General features: G+C 36.9%; 1 protein-coding gene across 2 annotated transcripts in view; it reads left to right on the top strand.

The window, feature by feature from the left end:
- Nucleotides 1-5,320: 5,320 nt before the first annotated feature.
- Nucleotides 5,321-25,014, top strand: part of sema3fa (sema domain, immunoglobulin domain (Ig), short basic domain, secreted, (semaphorin) 3Fa) — a 45,983-nt gene continuing 26,289 nt past the window's right edge. For both annotated transcript variants that reach the window (XM_051897806.1, XM_051897807.1), the window contains exons 1-2: nt 5,321-5,833; nt 6,577-6,746. In XM_051897806.1, the coding sequence (XP_051753766.1) occupies nt 6,617-6,746 (130 nt within the window). In that variant the 5' untranslated portion in view covers nt 5,321-5,833; nt 6,577-6,616. The remainder of the gene's footprint in view (nt 5,834-6,576; nt 6,747-25,014) is intronic.

A 25,014-nucleotide genomic window follows, 5' to 3' on the forward strand; every position in this document is an offset into this window, starting at 1 on the left:
TGAGAAGGTAACAAACCATATCTGCTCTCATGAATATGCAAATGTAAATTAAATAGCCAGCATTGATGTTCAGTGAACTGCTTTGGAAACAGTGTTGCTGAACTAATCTAAACTGTTCTCAAAACACAACAGCTTAATTTGTTTAGAATCCAGCCGGATATAAAAGCAGCAGCTACTATAGTTGTTTTCAGTTGTTTGGAGGGATAGATTCAGAAGAGGTGTAGAATTTTATAGGAAGTCCACTGAAGGCTCTCCGCTCTTTGCTGTAGGTATATGACTTGCAGGCAAACACGGCTATCTCTTTCCCATTTAAATGCTAATGAACAGTAGGCTGGAGTCCTGAGAGTGGTGGCGGAGGCTGTGCATTTTTAATGTCTTATCTCAAAGGTAAAAGGTAGCAGCTCCTGTGCCGTGACTGAGGGGAGAGTACATGATCAGTCATTACATGCACCAGAGCTGATCTGACCTGTGTGTGTGTGTGTGTGTGTGTATGTGTGTTTGTGCTTGTGTGTGAGCAATCATGCTTATTGCTGCAGGCATGCCTTGAAAGAAATTAGGCAAAACAAAGCACAGATATTTATGAACATGATCAAGTGTGTTTGTGTGTGTAATCTTTTTGTGACCATGCATGAATCAACTCTGTTAGCTGTAAAAGAGGGTTTTGTGTGTGTTACTTTCATTTAATTTTAATAAGATATTTTAATTTAAAGAGGTCCTATTATGCTTTTTTACATTTTCAACTTTCTTTTGTATGTTAAGTTGCTGATTGAGCATGAAAAATGTCTGCAAATTTGCAAAGCACGATGTACACTCCCTGAAACACTTTGTATAGTCTTGATTTTTTTCCCGGGAACAAACACGTCACAACATTCCTCATTATGGTAAGGGGCTTGGCATTTCCGAAGCACGCTCGAAGCGGTTGACCAATCACAGCACACTGGTCCAGCAGACCAATTAGAGCACATTTCATTTTTCGGAAGGAGGGGCTTCAAAGAGACCGGAACGTCTCGGTTACTGTCATAACCCTCGTTCCCCGATGGAGGGAATTAAAATGTTATGTCGACTGACATATGGGACCTCGATTGGGGATCCCAAGTGAAGACCCCATATGTCAGTCAACATAACGTTAAAGTGACTGACTAAACATCTAAGCATCGTTAGCCAACTATGGTCGCAAATTCCATTGAATTGTGTTGGTGGACATATTTGGCTTTGTGAAACGCACCACAGAACGTTACTGACAGATTGGGAAGAGAGGTGCTGCAACAATGTAAAATATGTGAAAAATAATTTTTTTTTTTTTTTTTTTTTTGAACATTCAAGCATGAAAACCTATTCTAGTAGACCCCAAAACAAATTCAAGTCTTTGTAAAAGGGCATAATAGGTCTTCATTAAATATAACTGTATTTTTTTCACCCCACTGTGTTCGAAATCGCATACTACAGAGACATTTGGTTTGAAACTTACTTCAGGATCGTTAAAAAAGTATGTCCTATATGCTATATACTATGAATGTGTGTAATATGAATGAAGCTACTACATCCGCCATGTTGTCACCGTCATGTGACCTACGGCATCAGTTGGTCGCTTTACTTCCATTCACAAATTCTCTCCTTTGGCCTCATGAGATAGTAAAGTGTGGATGCTGTAAAATCTTGCTGTAAATAGTAGGTCATCTGGATACATTTCACCTACTGTTTTATGAATACTGTGAATTCTGACATACTACTCAAATCACACACTGTTTTTCGCCTACTATATAGTAGGCATATTTGGATGCAGGGATTGTCTTTGTCATAGGGGAAATACATCCCCACCTCTACAGAAACATTTTCCCTTGACCTCCATCTTTGAAGTAGCTACAAAAGAATCATGTCATTTCCTCCAATCCCTCTTTTCCTTGATTTTAAGTGATAAGTGTTTTTCCATTCTACTTTAATGCCCTTCACAGGATCCATCCATTTCCCCAGACGTTTTTAACTATTATCAAAGATAATGTCGGAAGAGGCCACGGATCCCACTCACAATATTCCATACGGTCATATCTGATTCTAACACACTCCATAAAAATCCCAAGACATCTGTCTCGTTTTGAATGTCATTTTGATTTGATCTAAATTACCCAGCGTCTGGTTGTACAATCATGTAGTTGATAATAATCATAAATGAGATTATGAGGCGTCGCAAAGAACCGCAAAAATCATTCAGATAATTAAAAAGTAGTGATAACCATAGAGTACATGTTAAGGTTACAGGCCTGCAGCTATAAATTACATGGAAATATTTGCATATAGAGTTATGGAAAATTATATGAACTTGAGTGGCCAGTTTTGAATACTAAGCAAATGTTTTGGGTTTGGGTTGATCGCACTAAATTAAACCTTTACGGAACAGACCACACATAAATCACACTTAATCCACTGGTGTGTATCGCAATCTCCTTTCTATCTTATGAAATAGATAGGAATATACTCACACGCATGAGCCTGTGCTTTGACTGACTGCTGATGCAGAGATAATGAGATGCTTTACTGAGCTGTGAGTGGTAATTGCCTTGGCTTGGTGTGTGAAAATCAAGGCCATTCCGTGTCTCTGTGTCATTGTCGTCCTGGATCACACCTGTTATCTGTCTGCTTGAGCCAACTGCAACCAGCCACTTATAGACTTACACTCTCACTTACAGTACTCGGCTTAATAATTTCTGTTTAATTCTCTCGTATTCAAGGATACTGTTGTGTGCTACATTTGGTCTTCATTGCTGAGGCTTTTGAAATCCAGGCCCAATGACTCATTTGGGTTATCGAGACTTCAGACTTTCTGTCTGTTTCCTTTAGTGCTCAAACACACACTCGCACAGAATGACATGCTTCGTTAGAAGACAGTCAGGTGTTGAAAGGAAGAAATCTCTCCCTTATCTGCCTATCTTCATCTGTGCTTCTTCAGTGGCCTCACCAGACAGACAGAGAGAGAGAGCTTGCACACACATTCCAGTTTCAAAGAGAAATCTTGCAGAGATTCATCAGTTATCACAGAAAAAACTATGACTGATTTGAACTCCAGCCCGTATATTTCATTGTTTTAAAGAGCAGTTTATTTTTACTATCATAATAGGCTCGTTATCATTTAGTTTTAATAGCTTTTTGGGCTTTTTTTTCTTATTTTGCTAATCAAAACATCACATGGAATGTTGCATGTTCTAGCATGTAATCTAATAAAGGTAATGAAACATTTTTTTTCATGCTTTTTATAGACCCATTCGGAGACCGTATCAAGTATAACAAGAATAAGTGCTGTAAATGGCATAGTTATAGAGACAAATGTTGCTTTTAATAAATTATGCCACTAGAGACAGACTGCATATAAATTGTTATATTGACCTACCCATCACAGAAAACATTCTGCATTTTTACATTTTTAATAAAACATTGTTTAATATGTTTTTAAAGCTATTTTAAATATGAGGACTTATGAAATGTCCTCATATTTCACGTTAACGTCGTAATACCAGTGTAATACCCATGTCATTACACAAATTTGTGTCCTCATAAATTACAAAAGCGCGTGCACACACACACACACACACACACACACACACACACACACACACACACACATTCTTGTACATCTATCTTTGTGAGGACATTCATTGAAACATTGCAATGTCTAGCTCCTTACCCTAACCCTACCCGTCACAACTAAGTGCCTAACCCGAAAGCTTACCCTAAACCTACCCTTAACCTAATAACCTTATCCCTACAACCAAGTCTTGACCCTTAAACAGGCCTTTAAATGGGTCTCTAAAAGTGAGGACTGACCAAAATGTCTTCACTTTACTCTCTTGTCCTCACTCCGATGATCTAAAACTCAAACTGCTCTTCACAAAGATAGTTGTGACACACACACACACACACACACACACACACACACACACACACACACACACACACACAGGGTTTCCATGTTTTATGGGGACTTTCCATAGAAATAAGGATTTTCAAACTGTAGATTCTATATCTGAACCTTAACCCTACCCCTAAACACAACCTCACAGAAAACGTTTTACATTTTCCAAAAAAACAAAAAACATCATTTAGTAGCTGTTTTCCCACAAAATGTCCCCACAAAAATTCTGGTATTACTATCCAAACTATCCTTACTATAGGGAATACCTGAACCACACACACACTAAAGCACTAAAACTGTAAAAGAAAATAAATAAAATGTAATTCACAAATCTCTCATTGAGCATTCTTAATTAAAGGTTTGTGTATTGTGGTTTTGCAATTCATCCATTTATTTGATGAATAGCCCTTACTGGCATTTCTGTGGTCAGGCAATGGCTGTTTTGCGCAAACTTGGTGAAACATCAGGTTGTCCTTTTTTGCATAAATACTGAGACACAAGCATGCATGCAAAGTCCACATTGCACTATGACCCTAAGGTTATACTGTGCTTGTGTGTGAGGGGCTTGACTGAGAATGCATAATGCAATAAAATGAACAAATCTACAAAAATCATTATTCTGTACTGCCTTTTTTAAAGAAACGTCTCAACAAATCTCATAATCCTTATGTGTTCTGCACTAACATGCCATTCTCACTCTACTTCTGTCTCCTTAGGACAGATTTCATACTTTTTGGAATTTATTCTATAATGGCATGAAATCAAATTGTGAAACATACCATTGCATTTACTGATTCTCAGCAAAACACAGAAAGCTGTCGTAGATTGAGCCATTGACTCTTTCACAGCACTGAATAACAGCAAACACATCTGTTTGTTGTTGTGCACTAAAATTTCCCTGATCCATGAGGTTATCATCGAAAGTGTGATTTTGAGGCAAGTTGATCTTATTATGCTTAAAATGTTGCAGATTTATGTTGCTAATGAGAATCTCTAAACATATTATGCAACAGAAGACTTTTAGTTTTGTAAAAGGTAATAACATCACTGTTTCTTTCAGTAAAAGTTTAAAGGAAAAGTAAAGTTTAAACATACTCTTGAATTAACATGGCAACATACTGTAATTTCTCTTGTTGTACCCAAATATTGTTTCTCCATCAGTATTCACTAAAAAGATTTTTTTTTTTTTGATCATCATACACTTTACTAGCAGAGAAGGAACGTTTTCCATAGCTAGGTGTGTTGTATCATATTTTTTAATAAATATAGATGATATTAGCCTTATTATATACACATTACTTTTCAGAACAATGCATTGAAATTGTCATCTTTTATCTCCAAATAACTGTGTGCTACTGTTGTGAACGCGTTTAGCGCGTGGGCGTCGCCCAGAGTGATAGAGAGTGAGAGCGCGAGGCGAGCGCACGCGAGAGTCGTTCGCATGTTTGCGTGTGATTTAGTGGAGATAAGCCTTGCGCCCCCATTACTAACATGTCTCGTGATTTTGTTTTGGTTTCGCCGCATGTATTGGCAATGCCTAATTGCGTTCAAAACATAAATGGGTGTTACTTTTAAGGTAAGTCTCCGCCCAGGGGGAGTAACAGCGCTCCATCCACCTGCCAGACTACTTCAGCAGCAGACAGTCAGTGGACCTGAAGCGCGCGCTGCTGCTGCTGCTGCGTGGACAAAAATACACGAGACGGGTTTAAAAACTCGAGAGAGGGGATACGCGCACTTCATTTGAAATTTGAACTGACACGGAATCAGTCACATAAATTAGTTTAAAGGAGCAACTACTTTGTGGACACGTGTACGCGGTTACTTTTGACTGGACGAATTGTTTTTGTTTCTGTACGTTTTCTTTGCGCTGGATTGTAAATGATTTGTACAGTGGGACACGCAGGACCATTTGCGACGGACGTTTTGTAGGTGAGTTCTGTGTTCATTTCAGTTTATTTTACGATTTACATGTATTTTATGCTTTACGTCATCATAAATACTTGTTTGTACAGAAGATCAGCACATTTATCCAAATGTTTTTATAGGCTACATTATTTGTAAGAGGATCAGTCCATTACATGCTACTGAAATCCGATGGAAAAATATTTTGAAAGATTTACTAAGATATGTTTTTGCTGAAAATGGAAATGACACTGCTATTGATAATTGAAGTTCATTTGCAAGTCACATGCTGATGGATTTAGGCTATTTGATTTGTTTGGAATGAGGGGGAAAATAGCATTAGTTGTGACAAAGATCAACCACTTTAGTTTTTAAGAACAATACTTCACTGATTATTTATTATTTTTATTATTATTATTCTTTTACTTCTGCTTTTTGACAGTTAATTAAAAGGCCATTGTACTACAACAATAAAAACCATAACGTGTATTATGAATCTTTTAGTAATTCAATTATTACAAAGTGAAAGGTTTCCATGAGGAATTTGGAACAATATCTTACCATTTATCAGTAGACTCAATATTAAGGAACCGATAACCAATTGAGTATAAACCTGTAAATATCCATTAAAAAAAAATCATTCAAACTTGCTTCCATTGAATAAGAAGATATGTGAAATTGAAATCATGAATATATGATGATCTCTTTCAGCTCATTTATATCTGTCTAATGTTGATCCTCACCCCCTTCCTCCCTCCCTTCTCATGCAGGACCGAATAAATCTCTTGTGGGTCTTTGGATAAAGTGATCATGCAGGGAGTCGGGACTTTGGTGCTGGGGACCCTTCTGGTCTCTGTGTTCTCAGCTGTCTCGGTCCACAGCAACCCTTTGTCTTCCCTGCCACCCGCCTCTGTTCCACGAGTCTTCCTGTCCTTCAAAGGTAAGATGCATTTTTGTTGTCTTTGCTGTGTCTCACACTGTTGCTCTGTGGATGCTTACAGCCCCTGCTGGAGATTACATCTACTGCTTTCCTGTTCAAATTAATATAGAAATAAATAAACAAACAACTGCAATTGATATGATATAGATTACATGGGAAATATGCATTATTATTTTTGTCCTCAGTGTTTCCAGGAAACCCGAGTATCATAATGTTAACTTTCAGTGCATTTTTAATGTGCTTCTATTCTATTGTCGTATTAGGCAATAAGGTTTTTTAATTGTGCTTTGTGGGAATCTCTTCAGTTTTGTGCTGAGCAAGCTACTTCCCTTCTTAGGTTACATGTCTGTTTCACCTTTCTAATTCAAGGAGTTTTCACAGTCTGCTGCCTGAACTAATTTTCCTTTCTGTTGCCCGTTATTGTGTTTCTTTAATTGGTTTTTCGAACACTCTTAGGGATTGAGCATGTCTACCAGAAAGGACCAGAATTCAGAATTTGCGCAACTGTGAGTTTAACCCTTGCTGGGGGAATTGGATTTAATGTTAGGTTTGTTGGGGTTAGTGCGCGGCTCTTGGTTGGCTAAGCAATGCAATTAGTTTTCAGTTCTGAAACAGTATTTCCCATGGGATTGTTTTTTTTCTGAATATCCATGTTCTTGGTAGCAGCCCATTTTCCAGGACTACGCATCCATGATTTCTTATAACAGTGTAATTTTATTCTCAGGAATCGCAATTGAAAAGTAATATTTGCTTTTAAGCTTAAACTATATGTTTACAGTCTTTCCTCCAAATTGGAATACTGATGCTGTATATGATATCGGTGTGGTTGGTTTCCCAGGACCTTTATGTCTAATCTTAGTGTACTTCTGTCAGTCAACGTTGACACTGACCACTTTTAACTGCCAAAAAATACACTGGAGATATGCATGCACAGGATAGGATATTCCAACTTACAAAATGAAAAAATATATGATCTATGAGTTTTCTGGAGATCATCAAAATACTGTAGTGCAACTAAAGATGAAATTAAAGATCTAGCCTGCTTTATGTAAGACGTAGTGGAAGCCCTTTGGAATGGATTGTAGTTTTTAGTTCTTGCTACTTCTGCTCCTCTGTCCAAAAGCTTTGGCTAAACACTTAAATCATGTTCCTCCCCTGAGAGTGAACGTCTCGTGAAGACGGCTACATTTGTTTAGGACTTATACTCACTAAACATTCTGTTCTTTCCCACAAACAGCTTCAAGCTTAGCAGGATTTTGTTTTGGTTTTGTACTTGGGATGTGTCATTAGAAAATCATTATGATGGCTAACCAAAATCCAGACTTTCGTTGTAATTGCCTGCCTCTGTGCCTGCACTCTTTGATACACACAAGACATCCTGTTTTATATCCCTCTCAGTTGCTTAAATGTGACTATTTGAGCAATGAGGTCATCATCTGTTCACTGTTGTAAAAGGGTTGTGCACTGCACCATTCATGGTTGCATTGAAAATGCCTTTTAAATTCCATTTCATTCTTGAAACAAACTAAACAGGGTGCAATTGCAGTTTGAATGTAAGGAGGTAGAAATAAAATTAATTGAAATTTAAAGAAATTAAAATGACTAATTTTGATCTAGAAAAGCAAAGTTTTTAAAGACATATGAATGTTGGCTTGATGCTTGGTTTGAAAGTTATGAAAAAAGTTGAAAAAGACTTGAAGTTGTAGGTTGTAGATCTTAAGGTAAGATGGATGGATGGATAGATTGTTTCCAATTCAGTTTAAATGCGAACTCATGAATTGAAAGAGAATCAGTTCTTCAGTCCTGAATCTGTGTTGTAATATGTCGTTTGAACGCTAAAGTGTTTGATATACTGTAGTATTGGTTTAGAGAATATTTAATTTCATACATGGAGCGTCAGTTTAGCTAGAAGTCCTGTTTAAGGAAAACGGCGTAATGAAAGAAATTAATACCTTTTATGCGATCCTCCCTGGGGGGATTTAGGTATAATTCACAAGTCCGTCCCTCATACATAAACGCAAGCTTGAGCACACACATATGCACCCACACACACACTTCTACTGGGGTTCACTGAGATCTCCTTCTTTCTGATTCTTATTCTCCAGTATGAGCATGTAGGGAGGGAAGGCAGGGAACTCTGCCAGACAGAGTCAGTTTTCGGCTCCGAGGGAGGACTTGGCTGCTGTTAGCAGGGTCGGTGAGTTAAGAGAGCAGATACTGGTGTCTTCTTGTGCCCTTACGCATTACAGACAATCCAGACCACAAAAACGTCCCTGGAAGCCCAATCATCTGTGAAGTTCAAGGTCTCGGGCTCTGCAAACATGACTTATTAAAAGTTCAGACTCTTTTCTATGGCTCTTCTCATCTTTTCGCTGTTTTATGGGAGTAACTATGATATATTACTTTTGCCCTTCTCTTTCACATGCACACTCTTCTTTTTAAATCCCTTCTTTCCCATGTATCTCTGCAAGCGTGGGATTTACATGCTAAAAGGTAGCCCAGAGGACTTACGAAGAGTCACATGACAGCCTAAGTTCATTTCTTTGCAAATGCGCCCTCACATAACTCCTAGTTTTTGGACATGACCGTGGATTTATGGGCATGTTTATGCATATTATATCACTTTACAGTGGTTAGGAGAGCCCAGGGATGATTCAAGAAGGAATGATGTGTGTGAATTGGTATTTTGTGAGTGTGTGTGTTTGAAAATGGTGCCACGGGTGTTGTTTGTGCACATTGTTTTAATTTAAATTCCATTAGTAGATTCTCTGAGGGGCAGAGTGCTTATTGCTCAATTTAGACAAATGTTCTCAGACAGAGAACATTTTAAAGTAAGTATCTCAAGGTGCATCAAAACTACAAGGTGGGGCTGATGGCAATGCATAAATTATCACAATTAAACAAGGGATTTAAAGTAGTGTACTTCATTTTCCTTTGCTGTTCAAGTTAACACCTGGGTAGCGTTCTTTTACAAACACTAAAACAGTCTGCTGTATCTGCTGTAGGTGATAGTCTGTGTGGTTTTCTAATGAGAGGCAGTAAAAGCTCTGGTTTGAGAGCTTTAGGAGTTATCATTTAATGCAAAGTGCTTATAAACCCTATCCACCCCATATAGATCCATGACCCAGAAATGTGTTTTTTTTTTTAATGTGGATATAATGTCACACTCCAAGGTTTCTGGTCTAGTAAGAAATCAGGAATATTAAATAATAATTCATTTTCAAAAAGTTAAAATATAGCGGTATCAGTGCAAACTGTGAGTTTCGTCCATGTTAGACACTCATTAGAGAGGTCAATCTGTGTTGTTTAGATTTTTAATTGATTAAAGGTATTTTTGCTATAGGAATTTGCAGTTAATTTATTTTAATTAATTTAGTACACTGCTAAAAATGAAAAAACATGATTTAGGTCATATTCTCCTGAAATTGTATACATAGAAGTGATGTGTGGCTGCCCTTTTAATAAAGAAATTTGAACAAAAAAATTGAAGATGACAAATTCATGTTTTATTTGTATTTATTGGTTAAGATTAAAGCTGTGCAAGTTTGGATGTGTGTATATGTATGTGTGAGTTTCAGCTATGTCACTGAGTGTACTGGCAGAATAACATCAAAGATATATTTATCTTTGACGTACCTTCCTGTGAACTCGCTTAGTTGCTTTATGTTTTGAAGTGTCATAAAATATCATGGTTCTGTCATGCAGTTGGTGATGAATTGTAGTAAATCAAACATGGCCCATCTGCATTTCTTCTTATAATATATTTGCTGATAGACTTACCAGTTCTAGCAAAAAGCTAATACCTAAAAAGTTATATGCACATGCTACTGCACCTGCTTCCAGCAGCGTGAGCATTTTGAAACTTATCTAGAGGTTTAAATATATAGTTTGACCTGGGCACAATATGTGTGTGTGTGCATTAGTCTGTGCTGGAGGCTTTTTTTATTTTTTTTTTTTATCTTCAAACAAGCCCTAATAACAGCCTATTTGAGGGTGCCAGAGGCTAAGGTTGTGACCCCAAAAAAACAGAAGCAGGTCATTGTCAGGGTGATCTGTCCTCGCTGTGTGGGAAAGAGTGAACAACATCTTGCTATTAATGCTTGCAATGCTAATCTGCAGCTCTATTTAAAAGCATTTAACTCTAGTTCTTGCTGTTCATTTCATTATATCTGAGAAACACCTGGATGCATAATTGGCCATGCCTGAAAAAACAGAAAAAAAATGCTATAGCCTACAAATATATCTAAACACCCAATTAGACCATTACAATGATGCAGTGAGAACATTCTCGAAAACAGCTACTGAAAACATTGTCCGTTACAGCTTCCAAGATCATTTTGTATTGCTGGAACGTGTTGCAATTAACTCGTATCACATTTTTGAATTCACTGGTTTCTCTTCTTTATTTCAGAATATCCATTGTTTTAGTGGCTTCCCTTTAAATGCTGTAGAACAATTTCTCTATTAACTTTTAACAATTCTCATTTAGTATTTTTTTATTTAAATGAGTTTTGCCTTAAGTGTTGCCAGAAGACAATCTGATGAAAAGGACAAGGAATGATCTGCCATCAATTGTAGCAAATATAGGGAACAAGAAAGAAAAGTAAAAATTGGAGTGCACAGATATTTTTCATGTTATGGCTGATTAGATAATTATGGAAGCTTGTTTCTGCCATGGAATAAAGAATAATTCAAGAATAATTAAATCACAAGATAATTGTGACTTTTTATCTTTTTCTCGCAATTGTGAGTTTATTTATTGCTGACTAGTTCTGACTATTTTTTTTTTTCTGAGTTTTTAGATATAAACTCATAATTGCCAGAATAAAAGTCAGAATTGTGACACATATACTTGCAATTTTTAAGTTATATCTTTCGAGTTTATATCTCACAATTGCAAGAAAATAGACCCTTTTACAGCCCACGTGATCAAATAGTCGCGCGCGCATTTTGGCAACGGAAATGGTGTTGTTCCCCAGTGGTTCTAACGTATTCATAAGCATCCAGTGATTTATATGCTCGTAATTTCTCTCGGGTGTACACGCTCGGTTTCTCAACTAAATACGTATATATATTTTGGCCACTGTATATTTGGCCATCTGCTAAAGTCTTCTATCCACTCCACTATAGTACACGGATCTGGTAGCCGGATACCATTTGATAAAGTCAACTTTTAAAATAACTTTCTCTGTCTGTGTTGCTTAATCCGCTCGCGTAGCTTGACACGCTGCTGATTCTCGCCATAGTTTCGTTGCCAAAATGCGCGCGCATACGTTGCTACGTCATCATTGTGTACAAACAGTAAAAGGGTCTATAAAGTCAGAATTGTGCGATTTAAAAAGTCGCAGTTACCTTTAATTTTTATTCCGTGGCGGAAACAAGCTTCCTAAGATAATGGATAAACCTACTTAAAAAATCTACTTAATTCTGACTAAATAAAAAAATAACACTAAAATCAGTCTTTTTAAAATGCTACATGTGAATTTGGGCATCACAACATTTATAATGTACAATATAAAAACTGGATATTCATTTTGGGATTTACTTAATATCACATTTAAAAAATTATTTTTCAAGATGAACTTTAACTGAGCATTAGGAAGAAAGGCTCTGTTTACATGTGGTATTAAAGATGCAATGTGTAAAATTTTGGAGGATCTATTGACAGAAATGCAATATAATATACATAACTATGTTTTCAGTGGTACATAAAGACCTTACATAATGAATTGTTATGTTTTTATTACCTTAGAATGAGCCATTTCTAGCCATTTCTATCCCCCTCCATGTCATGTCGCCATTATGCGCCAACATGTTTCTACAGCAGCCCTAAATGGACAAACACTCTACAGAGCCTGTTTTGTCACTATGTTGTTCTTCTTCGAAATCGTTCATGTTTTTAGAGGCAGCTTGCTTCGCCACTACATTGAATACGCACAAAATTGTAGTAGTAGTAGCAGTCATCTAGTTTATTAGAAGCAGAGACTGTTCTTTGTTAAAAGTAAGAAGAAACCTTATTGCTTCACACAAGCTACTCTCTGCTCTCTCAAACGATGACGTGTCGGCCAGACGGCCACCATAGCTTCTCCGAAAGGGTGGGGTGCGAGGGGTGTGTGCCGTTAGTTGCAGTTCGCAACCTCACCGCTAGATAAAATTTACACACTGCACATTTAAGATGTGTTTTGGTCAATCGGATCACAAGTGGACGACACTAAATACAGGTGTAAACGGGGTCTAATACGTTTTAAGCTTGTCCATTTTCGACCACTTCCAGAGGTAGTCGAAAACACATTCCACCGGATAGCTTTCGTAGTGTAGACACTCATGTGGTCGAATGTGTTCAAACAGTCACAAAAGACCGTTATGGGAAGCACACTAGCCAGACGGGATTTAAACTTTGTAGGCTGTAGACCCAAGTTTGGTTTAGAGATGAAAAACATACCAAGCACAATGTTCTCTCACCATTCACGCCTTTGGCGTTGTTCTGCGGCTATCAGAGAAGAAAGAAAGAAAGAAAGAAAAAGATCTTTCTAGTAAATATAACCTTATACTATAACACTTATTCTACATTCAATACTTTCCACTCATGACATGATTAGGTTTATCCTTCATGTTGTCTTTACCTGGGTTCTAACTGGGTCAATTGCGACACTAGAGACTTCACTAAGTGCTTCCCTCTGACAATGCACACACAGATACAGAGAGAATGAGAAAGTGTGTGTGTGAGAGTGAGAGTGAGAGAGAGAGAGAGAGAGAGAGAGAGAGAGAGAGCCCCGGAGCAATCACTGTCTCTCTGAAAGATGAACCTCCTTCAACCTGCCAAGATATGCCTAGGAGAACTGCTCAGACAGAAGGTGAGACACTGTCTCTCTCAATCCCACACTAGAGAGACACTAACAGCAGCATAGAGACTATAGCCCCATTCAGTTACCATCATTACTTCAGCATCCAGCTCACCTGTGGCGCTGATGGGAAAGTATTTGGATTGTGTGAGCTGTGTTCATCCATCTTTACTTTTGGCCCGACCCTCAGTCTTTCTCATCTGTGTTTTGTATCGGTTTTCTCCTGATCAACCTAAAAAATGTGTTCGTCTTCAGGTAACGCTGAGGTTTTCCATTTTTAGCTGAAACATGCAGGTTCATTCAAGCTCTCACTTTATAAGCAAAACCGCAGCGACATATCAGAACGGTATTAAAAACCAAAAGCGATGGGAATCATCAAAAATGCATTATTCCGAGCTGTTCCCATGAGGCTTTCTCTAATGGAGCTCTTGGCAGAGTAATAAACTTAACCTCTTGACCCTACATTGAGTTTCGGTTTCATAAGAATCACTTAGAAAAGGGTGCATGGGACTTAGACAGGCGTGGGCTCAGAAAGGGAGGCCTGTTCTTTGTTCTGTGTCCTTTGTTGTTTTTGTTATTGCCAGGGGTGTGCTATATTAACTGAATTATGGTGTCTAAGTCTTGCAGATAATAATTTTTCTTCTGAATATCCTGACTATGCTACATTTTGTTGTCTTATTTTAGACCAAACACATTTGTTTGTAATGCCAGGGTGCAGCAGACGCTGTCTCAGTGTCGTTTTTGTCAAGGTGGTGGTGCATCCCAGCATCTTGTGCTGCGGCGCTGGATCTAAACTGTCACAGCGAGAGGAGAGTGGAGGTGACAGCAGCAGGGCTAAATATAGAGACCCTGCACTCCTACACCCCTTCTCCTCTCTTACTTTCTCTTCTCTGTCTTCCTCTGTTTGTCACTAACTAAAATACTACAAAGTACCTTGTTACTATCACGTTTTTTTTCAGACATGTACCTTGATATTATGTGAAGTAACATGATATTTTCCTAATACTGCCATCTGTCACACTGTCACACTCGCTTTACTGTCTTTTGGACATGTAGGTTTTTGAACATGGTACCATGTACCATTCTTTGAAGTACCTTGGAGTCCCATGTAAATACTATGGAACATAAACTTTATTTACATACTTTAGTATATAAACATTATTAATATACTGTTACACTATTTATTAATATTTTTTAATAAGCTATTTTTATATTTTCAGTTTTCATTTTCATTTTAGTTTTAATAATTTTGTCATTTTATTAGTTTTTTTTTAAATGTTTCTATTTAGCTTTTTGTTTTTGTTTTAGTAATTTTAATACTTATCTATTTCAGTTCTAATCTTCACTCAAGTTATTTTTGCATTTTTTTATCTAATATCTAATATTATTTTTTCAGCTTTATTTCAATTATTGAACATTTTTAATAGCTTTATAATAAATTTTATAAATAGTTTTAAATAGTTTTAGTGAACAATAACAACACTGTACATGAATATGGTAATCATTCAATACCGCTGCATATGTAGGGTTCGGCGATATAATTTTCAATCATTTGGCAAGATTCAACATAGATCTTGTTATCTGTAAATATACTCTGAAGTGGCCTTCAAATCTGAATTGAATTTCTTCAGAGGAATCATCATTTTGTCCATCATCATTGTTGCTAATTAAGTATTAAGCAATGAAGTAAAATTGTAGATTAAAAACCGTTTTGAACATTGTTGCTAAATTATGTATCACCAAGAAATTATACTTTGCATATATTGTAAGTATTTAATATATTGTCAAGCCATACAGTATATCAGAAGTACCATGGTATATGAGTTCTATTCTCAGTCTACCATGGTACTGCCACCTTAAATCACTCTGTGTGTCTATGTCTCATCCTTTTAGTTCTTTTTTTCTTTCTTCTTGTATTTTGTGCTGTTCTCCATCAATTCCCAATTCTCTATTTCATTACTCTCTCTTGGTTCTCTTCCTTTAGCTTCTTTTTTCTGTGCTGTATTTTCATTTTCTCTGCTCCCAGGGGAGGTGTCTAACATGTCACCCCCTGAAGGAGTGTGGAACCTGCTCCCATGAGACGAGAGAGTGCAGACATTCATTTTGAGTGAGGTCTGGGTCACATCTCCTCAGATGAGTCACTCATTTGGTTAGTTGTGGGAGTGTATGTGGCAGAGAGATATTCATTTTGAGAAAACCATCCTCTTTGCAAGGAGACTCTGGGTCATACTTCTCATTTTTAAAATATGTCACATTGTGTTGGATGTCAGGACCAGTTGTGAGTGAGAAAGATGGCCGCTTCGGATGCATGTTCGGCCTTTTTGTGGTTTAATGATAAATCAGTTGTATGGCTTACTTAAGACCTGACCAAATGAACTCAAGTATTTCAATGATCGTCTTCATCTGCATGTTAAGCCACATCAGAGTGCTGCTCGTATGTGTTTTTGCTTTACAAATGATTAATTTTGTGATGCACTATAGAACCAGCTGCTAGTTGCCTTCCTATAGGAAAGAAAAAACACAAATGAAATCTTCAATATCTCAGTTGTTACTTGTAGACAGCAATGAGATTAAATGAAAGCGACTTTTACTTGGTTGTTTCTAGAAACAGACGTAATCTCACATCATGTGGTTTGAGAAGATGTCTTGAAATATCTCAGACTGTGCTCAAATTTGCTATGATATCAAAGTCTGCAGTCAAAAGAGATTTCAATATAAAATTTCTTATTTGTCAAATGTCTAGACCAAATGATCTGAATTATGATTTCTACATATTTTAGAGCTCTGTAATGTCAGTAAGTCTTAATTTTAAATTTCTCTAATGAAATGGGAGTTGTGATGGTCTTTTTCTTTTCTATTGTGACGTATATTTGACAGCTTCTCAAACAAGAAAAAAATGAAGGCCGGGACTTGATTTTTGTCCATTAGGAATTGATTGGATGGTTGGATTGTTGTGGTTTGCTGTTGCTGTGATCTCATGTGAGTGACAGGTTGTTCCGCCCTCTCGCTAGTAATATTTATTCCATAAAAAAATAATTGTTTTTGATTTCAAGGTGACTTTTAGGAATTTTGGGAAAAACATATGAGACAAAGTTGATTATGTAAAGGAAACAACTGAGCAACATCTGAACAATACATTTTTCATCTCAGTTTTCTTTCCATGTGGCTACAAAATACATAATGTTTTCTGTTTTTGTCTGTAAAAGGCCCATCTTTCTCTTGAGGCACAGAGATATTTTGTCTGTCATCAGTTTTTTTCTTATCTCTTCTTGTAAAACACAGCCATATTCACAGCACTCACACACTCATGCTTGTCTTGTAACACTCATCTTCAGCCTGTGTGTTTTATCATTACTTTTCTCATCGCTAATCAACATTCACTCGTTTCTGACACTATCACTCCCCTCATGTTCTATTTTCTATCTGTCTGCAGCTCCTCATCTCTAATACAGTGTTAGCTTCAAAGGCATTTAAAAGCGTCAGGAGTCTAGATGGCTGTCTTGTTATAAAACCACCTCAGAACTGAAGGTTATCCGGTCTGGATAAATGGTTGCACTGTCAGCCAGTTTGATGTGTTTCTTTCTGGAGTGTAACACAGGGGTTTTTGTAACCTAATGCAGAAACTCGTGCAGAGAATCAAAACATTTTTCTATTGCTGTTGGAGAGCAGCTTTGGGGAAAAGGCAAATCTTCCCACTTGTCACTTTGAGAAACAGGCAGGGTTGGTGTTCTGCACTGACGTAAGACAAAGATGCTCTGTTTGTAAGCTGTGTGTGTGATAGTGTCTCTTATAGCTCTCCCATGCTGATTGTGTTTTGTGAGGACAGATGGAAATGTGTCAGACTGAATGAAAATAACCTGATGTATGTTTCCTGACTTCGCTCCTTGAAAATTTCCCATCACTCTTTAGACTGAAAATAGGAACGTTCAAGCGGTGTCACACCAACAAGCATTCTCTGTATACAGTGCAAAGACCCAACTTATTTATAATATTTAGCCTATTTATTACTGATTTTGAGTGGAAATTACTGAATATAATATTGAGTAGCTGTTGCAGCCCTAAACTAGACTTGTTTAGTTACAGTAAAAGGTAGTGACATCATGACCATTCTGGTAAGAGCAGTTCTCTGTCTTCTCCCAGACTTTAATTGCTCAGAAAGTATCAGTGTTGTCTCATCCTAATGTAGTCTTTCACTGAAAATGAAGAAAGAGAAAGACTGTGTGGTCCACTGTGAGTTGATTCAGTAAGACACACCATCATGCAGGTCTGTTTATAATGAGAGGTTACAATAGGGTTTGTCAGCAGGCAGCTTTGCTGAACCCTAGACCTGGACCCCCATGACACCTTCTGTGCAGTCAGGGCAGTAACTGAGATGCTGTTTAACAATGTGAGAAATGGAGACATAGGAGACATATGCAAAGACAGAGAAAGTGTGATCAACAGCAACAGATAAAGTAATGAAATCTTATAGGAATAGTTCACCCCCCAAAATTAAAATTGTACACTATCGTTCAAAATTTTGGGGTCTGTAAGATTTTTTTAATGTTTTTGAAAATCTCTTATGCTCAACAAGGCTGACTTTATTTAATCAAAAAAGCAGTAAGTAATAGTAATATTGTGAAATATTATTACAATTTAAAAAAAAAGTCTTTTTCAGCATTTTCAGTATTATTACTCCAATCTATAGTGTCACATGATCCTTTAAAAATCATTTTAATAATGATTTGCTGCTCAAGATAAAAAAAAAAAAAAACCCCAGCATAAAATCACCCAAAAATAGGTTGTGTGGACCACTTTTATTATGCTTTTTTTGTGTGTTGCATGGAAAAAATATCAACATAAGGCTATGTTCACACTGTCAGTTTTTGGGATTAACAACTGCATTTACTTACAGGTGTGAGTCTCGAAATGTTCGTTCACACAGCAAATTCTCAAATACTGTCTGTATGAACGTGCAACGGGAGTCAAGCCCATTATCCATAGTGACAGTGACCAAAGTAATATCAAAGATGGTGATGTCCATAAAACTGAAAAGTCTTTCAGGACTGTTTTGACATGACAACAGTCCAATTGAGCCGTAAGTTTGTTCATCAAATCTTCATTAACCGACAGCGGCTTTTTTATCTGGGCAGAGAGTGGAGCATTTGAGTTGTGTGTAGAACACAAAAGTGGAGAATAATGTCCGGATCTAGAACCTTCAGATGACACACATAGAAACCACACAAGAAAACTCTCAAAACATGGTAGACACACGTTTGTGCAGCACAGAGCGGTTCTCTCACATGTGACAGAAAACTAGTTGTCCAGTCCGATTGCATTAGGTTGTGGGTTTTCCAATGCGGTTGTGCGTCCTGAAAATCTCCGGGTGTGAGTTTGGTTATTTAATGAGGTTGTCACTCCTGTAAATAACTGATCTGAGTGTGAATGTAACCTTATTAATGACACAAATACAGGACTGACAACCGCATTCCGCTGCTGTGTGAACATGGATTCATAATGACATGAGGGTGAATAAATAATGATTTTGTTTTCATTTTTGGGTCAACTGTCCTTTTAAGGTCAGATTGTTCCTCTTAGGAGCCACAGTGGGCACGAAGAGGAGAGGAAAAGGGTGGAAAAATTTCCCCCCACAAAAAAGTGTGTGTGCTTATTACAAAGCATGCGTGTGTGTCTGTGTGCATACACCATTTTCTTTCCATCAGCAAAGACAATGCCTTTCCCTTGTGTGTCTACTGTTTGGTTGCCATGGCAGCATTCCTTTTGTTACCTGTCACAGCGTTATGGCACATTTCACCTGTTATTTGATAGCTATGTTTTTGTGCATCAAGTTCTTAGAAATTTCAAAATTCACCCTTTGATCTAACGGCATAGAGAAGGTCTTATTTTTAAGTATTGCCATGGGAGTGACAACAGATACAACCGTTTCATTCTGGGCTGACAACAGTGAGAAGATGAGTTGTTACATTCCCCAACACACACACACACACACACACACACACACACACACACACACACACACACAAACTAACAGAGAGGTTCTCTCTCCAGATGTGGGCTGGGTGTGGGAGTTACATCCTCGAGGTTACCAGACATGCTTGACCTTAAGGGGGGTGTGAGGTCAAGGGCGCCTCTCCCTTCATGTTGTTTTAGACTGCCACCATTTATTACCATCTGTCAGTCAGGCACGGACTTTAATACCACGGCAGTACTTATACCAGACAATGACCTGTACTGACACACCAAAGCATCATGACAGAGGAAACAGTGAGAGCTAGCCAATCACAGAGCAGGGACGCCACTGGATGGAGGGAACAAAATGTGAATTCACAACAGGGGTTATGGGGTGGTAAAAGGAAAAATGTGTCAATCGTTGACTGGCTGGCATTTCTCCATCATGTTAGAGGACAGAGAAGGACAGAAAAGAGAATGAGACAACAACAACAAAAAACAAACAAACAAAAAAACACAGCAATTGTTTATCCTTAGAACAGAAATAAAATTATATATATATATATATAATTTCTATATTTTTTTATTATTATTTTTTATTTTTATTTTCTATTCAATTATTATAACAGTAATATTGTGACATTTTATTACAATTTAAAATATCATTTTTATTATCAATGTTGAAAAAAAGTTTTTACTGTTTGACATGTGGAATCCGTAATACACTACCATTTAAAATTTTGGGGTAAGTAAGAAAAAAGATATTCACATTAAATTGATCAAAAGTGACAGTAAAGACATGTACAGAGTTTCAAAAGATTTCTATTTCAAATAAATGCTGTGCTTTTGAACTTTCTATTCATTACAGAATCCTGAAAAAAGGCACCGTTTCCACGTAATCTTTGCTTATTGAACTTGATTAGAAAAGCAATATTACAATTAGAAACGCTGCTCCGAACAGTTTGATATACAAGATGTTAATAAGTTAACATTGCTGTTATCACAAAAAGCTTAAAACAAAGCAGGAGCAGAACCGTTGTCTCCAAGCAACACATAGTGGTGGTGTTTGAATCAGTGTTTTACAAATTGGTTGAGTAAATGATTAATTGACTCACTCATAAAGCCAGTCAACGTGTTTCGTTCCTGAATGGATCAGTGATTTGAATTAATCAGTTTGAATGAATGATTCAATAACTCACTCATAAATGAGATGATTTTCCCATCAGATTCTCTCAAGAACATATCATCTATTCTAATTAATTGACTTCTATGTGAAGTTGTCTCATTCGCTTTTATTTTTATTTCAGTAGAAGGGATTTTAGTAGAAACATTAGTACCATGACATATCTTGAATTTTTTTTTATATTCCTTGAAGTACCATGTAAATATCAATATGTTAGATGAATATGTTAATCGGTATATATCAAAGTACCATGGTATTGTCATCTGATACCAGTACTGTACTATGGTAACTCCACGATACTTGTTTTGTAGGGAATATTTGGGGGGAAAATGCTGCTGGAACCATATTGCTGTTTACTGGCCTTGTGACCATTTACATAATGAGACCGAATTGGAAACCTGATTTCACTGTGCTTGTTAAATGTTGATGTAGTGTTTTCAAAAGTATATAGAAGTTAAAGTGAATTACATACCTGACAATTTAATTATAGGGTAGATAAGAGCTAACAATCATAATCATTGGAAGCACACTGGCAATCTACTCTTATGTTTAATTCAGTGAGAGCATGCATCTGTGCGTGTCTGTGCATCTCTCAGGTAAGTTTTTCCTCCAGATGTTCCTCGTCACTTCAGAGGAATGGCAAATGTGGGCTGGAGAGTTAGACGGTGGGAAAGATGTGCTTGTGGTTCTGAGCCAAATTCAGCTGGAGTCTCGAATGTCTTAACATGGTGTGTAGATTGTATACTTGTGTTTGTGAGTGTCTGAGATGAGACTGGAATTGTTGGTGTTGTCTGTGGTGGCAGCAAGCTGTCTGCTCATGTTGTTGTGTGATGAAGTGATCTCATGCTCATTAAAGGCAAAGTTTGTTTAGGAGGTCAAAGAGATTATGATGCCGTTTTCCATTCTTCCTCTATTTTTGTACTTAGAAGTAAAGGGCTGTGAATGTAGACACCCCTAAGGCTGCACTGGCTTTTCTAGACTTGGCTGCTGTCTCTGTCTGTCTTTCTCTTTCTCTTTCTCTTCTCCTCTTCTTCTCATTCCTCTCTTTTTTCTGTCACCCATATGGAAATCAAGTAATAATTTATTTACATATGTAATTTATAAATCTATGTAACTGATATATTTTTGTAAATAATACATCAGTAGTACCTTGGAGTACCATGGCATGTTTATGAAAATGGTACCACCACAGTTTTTGTGCTGTCCTAACCCAATTCAAATGCTCATATTTTGATGTAATTATGTATTTCACCTCAATCTGTCTCGGTCTGAACTTTACACACACCTCACCAATGAATCATCAGTGAGGTCTTGGGATGAGGTCAGTTCCTGTCGACGCACAGGTGCACGTTCACAAAAAAAAAAAAAAAAAAATCCAGATGAAACTTTGACTGACATGCTGATATTGTTGTAGTGAAATATTGCTGGCTACAATTACTCAGGAAATTCAGTTTTAATGAAAAAAAGATTGTACCTTTGCTTCTTACACAAGAAGGGAATACTCTTGACTCTCTTTCAGTCCCAGACTTGAGCTCTTATCTTATGTGGATGTAAATTGATGTTGATAAGTGGGTTACCTTTTTAAAGCAAGAGAATAATAGACTGATAAGGACTGAATTAGGATTTAAAACAATACAATGTGGGAACAATCAAATAATTCAATTCTGATCCTTGTTGTTTAGCTATTTAAAGCAGTGGTCTCAAACTCTGCAAAAACAAATGTATATATATATATGTAAATATATATTATGCTACTGTTTAACAATCCTTTAAGAAAAGAGACCTCTGATTTAAAAAGTTCTTATCGGATTAGTTTAACATTACCACATAAATGTTAGACAGCAGATGAAAGTACAATATTCTGAGAAGCATGTCAAATATGTCTGCAAGAGGAAGTAGCAAGTCTTTTGGGATAGAGCCTGACAAGAAATTTCATTAATTGCGGTCTGATTCAGTTCAGTACTTGGACAGGATATTGGATCGTATTTTCACCTCTGAAGACTTTTAGAGCCTCACATCATAGAAACAGTAAAGCTATAAAGTCAAAATCATCACTCTTACAGACACATTTAGGTTAAAACCTCAAGCTTGAGTATTATCATCCCTCGATAGTTCGAAAAATAGCACATGGTCTGGTTCTTCCTTTTTATAGCTATGATTTACAGCTTGAATCTATCAACCTGGTCCCATTGGAGACTTTGCAAAATAGATACACCAAACCATACCTTTTGCTGGAAAAAAAAGACACAAACAGATGTGAAATAGGAGAGCAAGAAAGATTTTGTGCATATGTCCGAATGCTCAAACCGTCCCACAATTCATAGTCTTTTTGTGAGTCTCCTGTAAGCTGAGAACGCATTGACTCGATAACAAGATGGAAATGTAGATGGGATGTATTGGGAAAAAGAGCGTAATAGGATAAGAGAGGTGCATGCTGGAGAGACGCCAGGAGGAATGTGTTAGGTGTCTGTCTAGAGTCGGCTAACATCTGTTTCTGCGATTTTTGAACGTGATGTCTGCGCTGCCTGCTGATTTTGTTACAGAGAGAATCAAGTGAAAACATATTTACTGCTCTCCAAGCTGCTTCTCTGACTTGAGTGTTTGTGTTGGGAGGTTAACTTAAAGTAATGGTTGACAACAAATGCCATTGTTGTCCGTGCATTTGTAGGGATTATTTACAAATGACCAGTCATCATTTACTCACCCTTATGTTGTTCCAAACAGTTATGACTTTCTTTCTTCTACGGAACATGCAAAAAGAAAAAAAAGATTTTTTTTGAGGAATGTTTGTGTCCATACAATGAATGTCATTGGGGTCCAAAGCAACATTAGACCCCATTGAATTTCATTGTAAATTGTTTATCCTGTGGAACACAAAAGTTAAAAGGATAGTTCACCCAAAAATGAAAATTCTGTCATCATTTACTTATCCTCAAGTTGTTCCAAACCGTTATGAATTTCTTTCTTCTGCTGAACACAAAAAAGATATTTTGAAGAATATGGGTAACCAAACAGTTGATGGGTTCCATTGACTTCCATAGTATGGAAAAAATAAATAAAATGGAAGTCAATGGGGCCCATCAACTGTTTGGTTACTGACAAAATATCTTAATTTGTGTTCAGCAGAAGAAAAAAATTATAATACAGGTTTGGAACAACTTAAGGGTAAGAAATGAAAATGATGACAGAATTTTCATTTTTGGGTGAACTATCCCTTTAAGTCATACAAGTGTAGAAGATGAGTAAATACTAACAATTTTCATATATTGCACTCAGTGCATGCCGTGTATTTACATTTTTTTGTTGTTTGTTAGCATTCAAGCTGAACATTGTTTGAAGAGAGAGTGTTGGACAAACTAAAGCCCACACAGAATCTGCACAGACACAGAAAACTCTGCAGATTGCTTCAGATTTTGAACATCCGCTATTAGTTATACACATTCCCTACCCCTAGCGTCTTTGTTTATTAAGGTCTTTGGGTAAATTTGTGTAGTGTAGTACTCTTAGATCTGTTTAACACATTTGACCACATTTAAACTCATTTCTACAGATTTCCTATACAAAATAGCTAAAGAAATGTGAAAAGTCTACATGCTGGACAAGATTAATTTGCAATTTGGCATCTTTATCTGTTTGATCGATTGATTAAACCAGTAATTGACAGTTTAACACTATAGCCTAGTTAAATGATTGTTAGAATAGCTGTTAGCTGCAGTAGTTAGCTGTTAAATACAGATGTTTCTCAACTTAAACATATACTGACAATACTCAAAAGAAGCATTTTGACTAAGAAAACATTGCATTTTTCAACAGTCCTGAATCCTGAGAAGCCAAACTCAGGAAGAAAGTCCCGTGTATTTGAACTTTCTTATCAAAATGTCCCCATTACGTCCTCATGTTGAAACTTTGCTCTACGATTTCCCACGACATAATTGCTGAAGACTGATCATGTTGACTTTGCCAATGAAAGCATACCTTATTTATCCCTATCATTTCATTTTTTTTCTTGTTTTCCTTCACAGGTCGTTTATCACTAACTTGTTTCATTTGGCTTGTGAATTCAATTAGTTATCCGAACAAGAGACAATCCCATTAGATAATTTCATGGCTGGTTTGGAGTTAATTGCCTGTAACATGGATTAAATGATTGGTCTTATTAAAACATGTAAGGTGATCCATTTTTATGGGGGCACATCTAACCTCTGGGACTATCTGTTGCAGATGTCAAACTAGCAAATGAAAGAAGATAAATAGGATGTTTTTTCTCCTGCACTGAAGCTTGTTAACTTTTTCT

Source organism: Ctenopharyngodon idella, chromosome 6 (genome assembly GCF_019924925.1).
Source record: "Ctenopharyngodon idella isolate HZGC_01 chromosome 6, HZGC01, whole genome shotgun sequence".
NCBI lineage: Eukaryota > Metazoa > Chordata > Actinopteri > Cypriniformes > Xenocyprididae > Ctenopharyngodon > Ctenopharyngodon idella.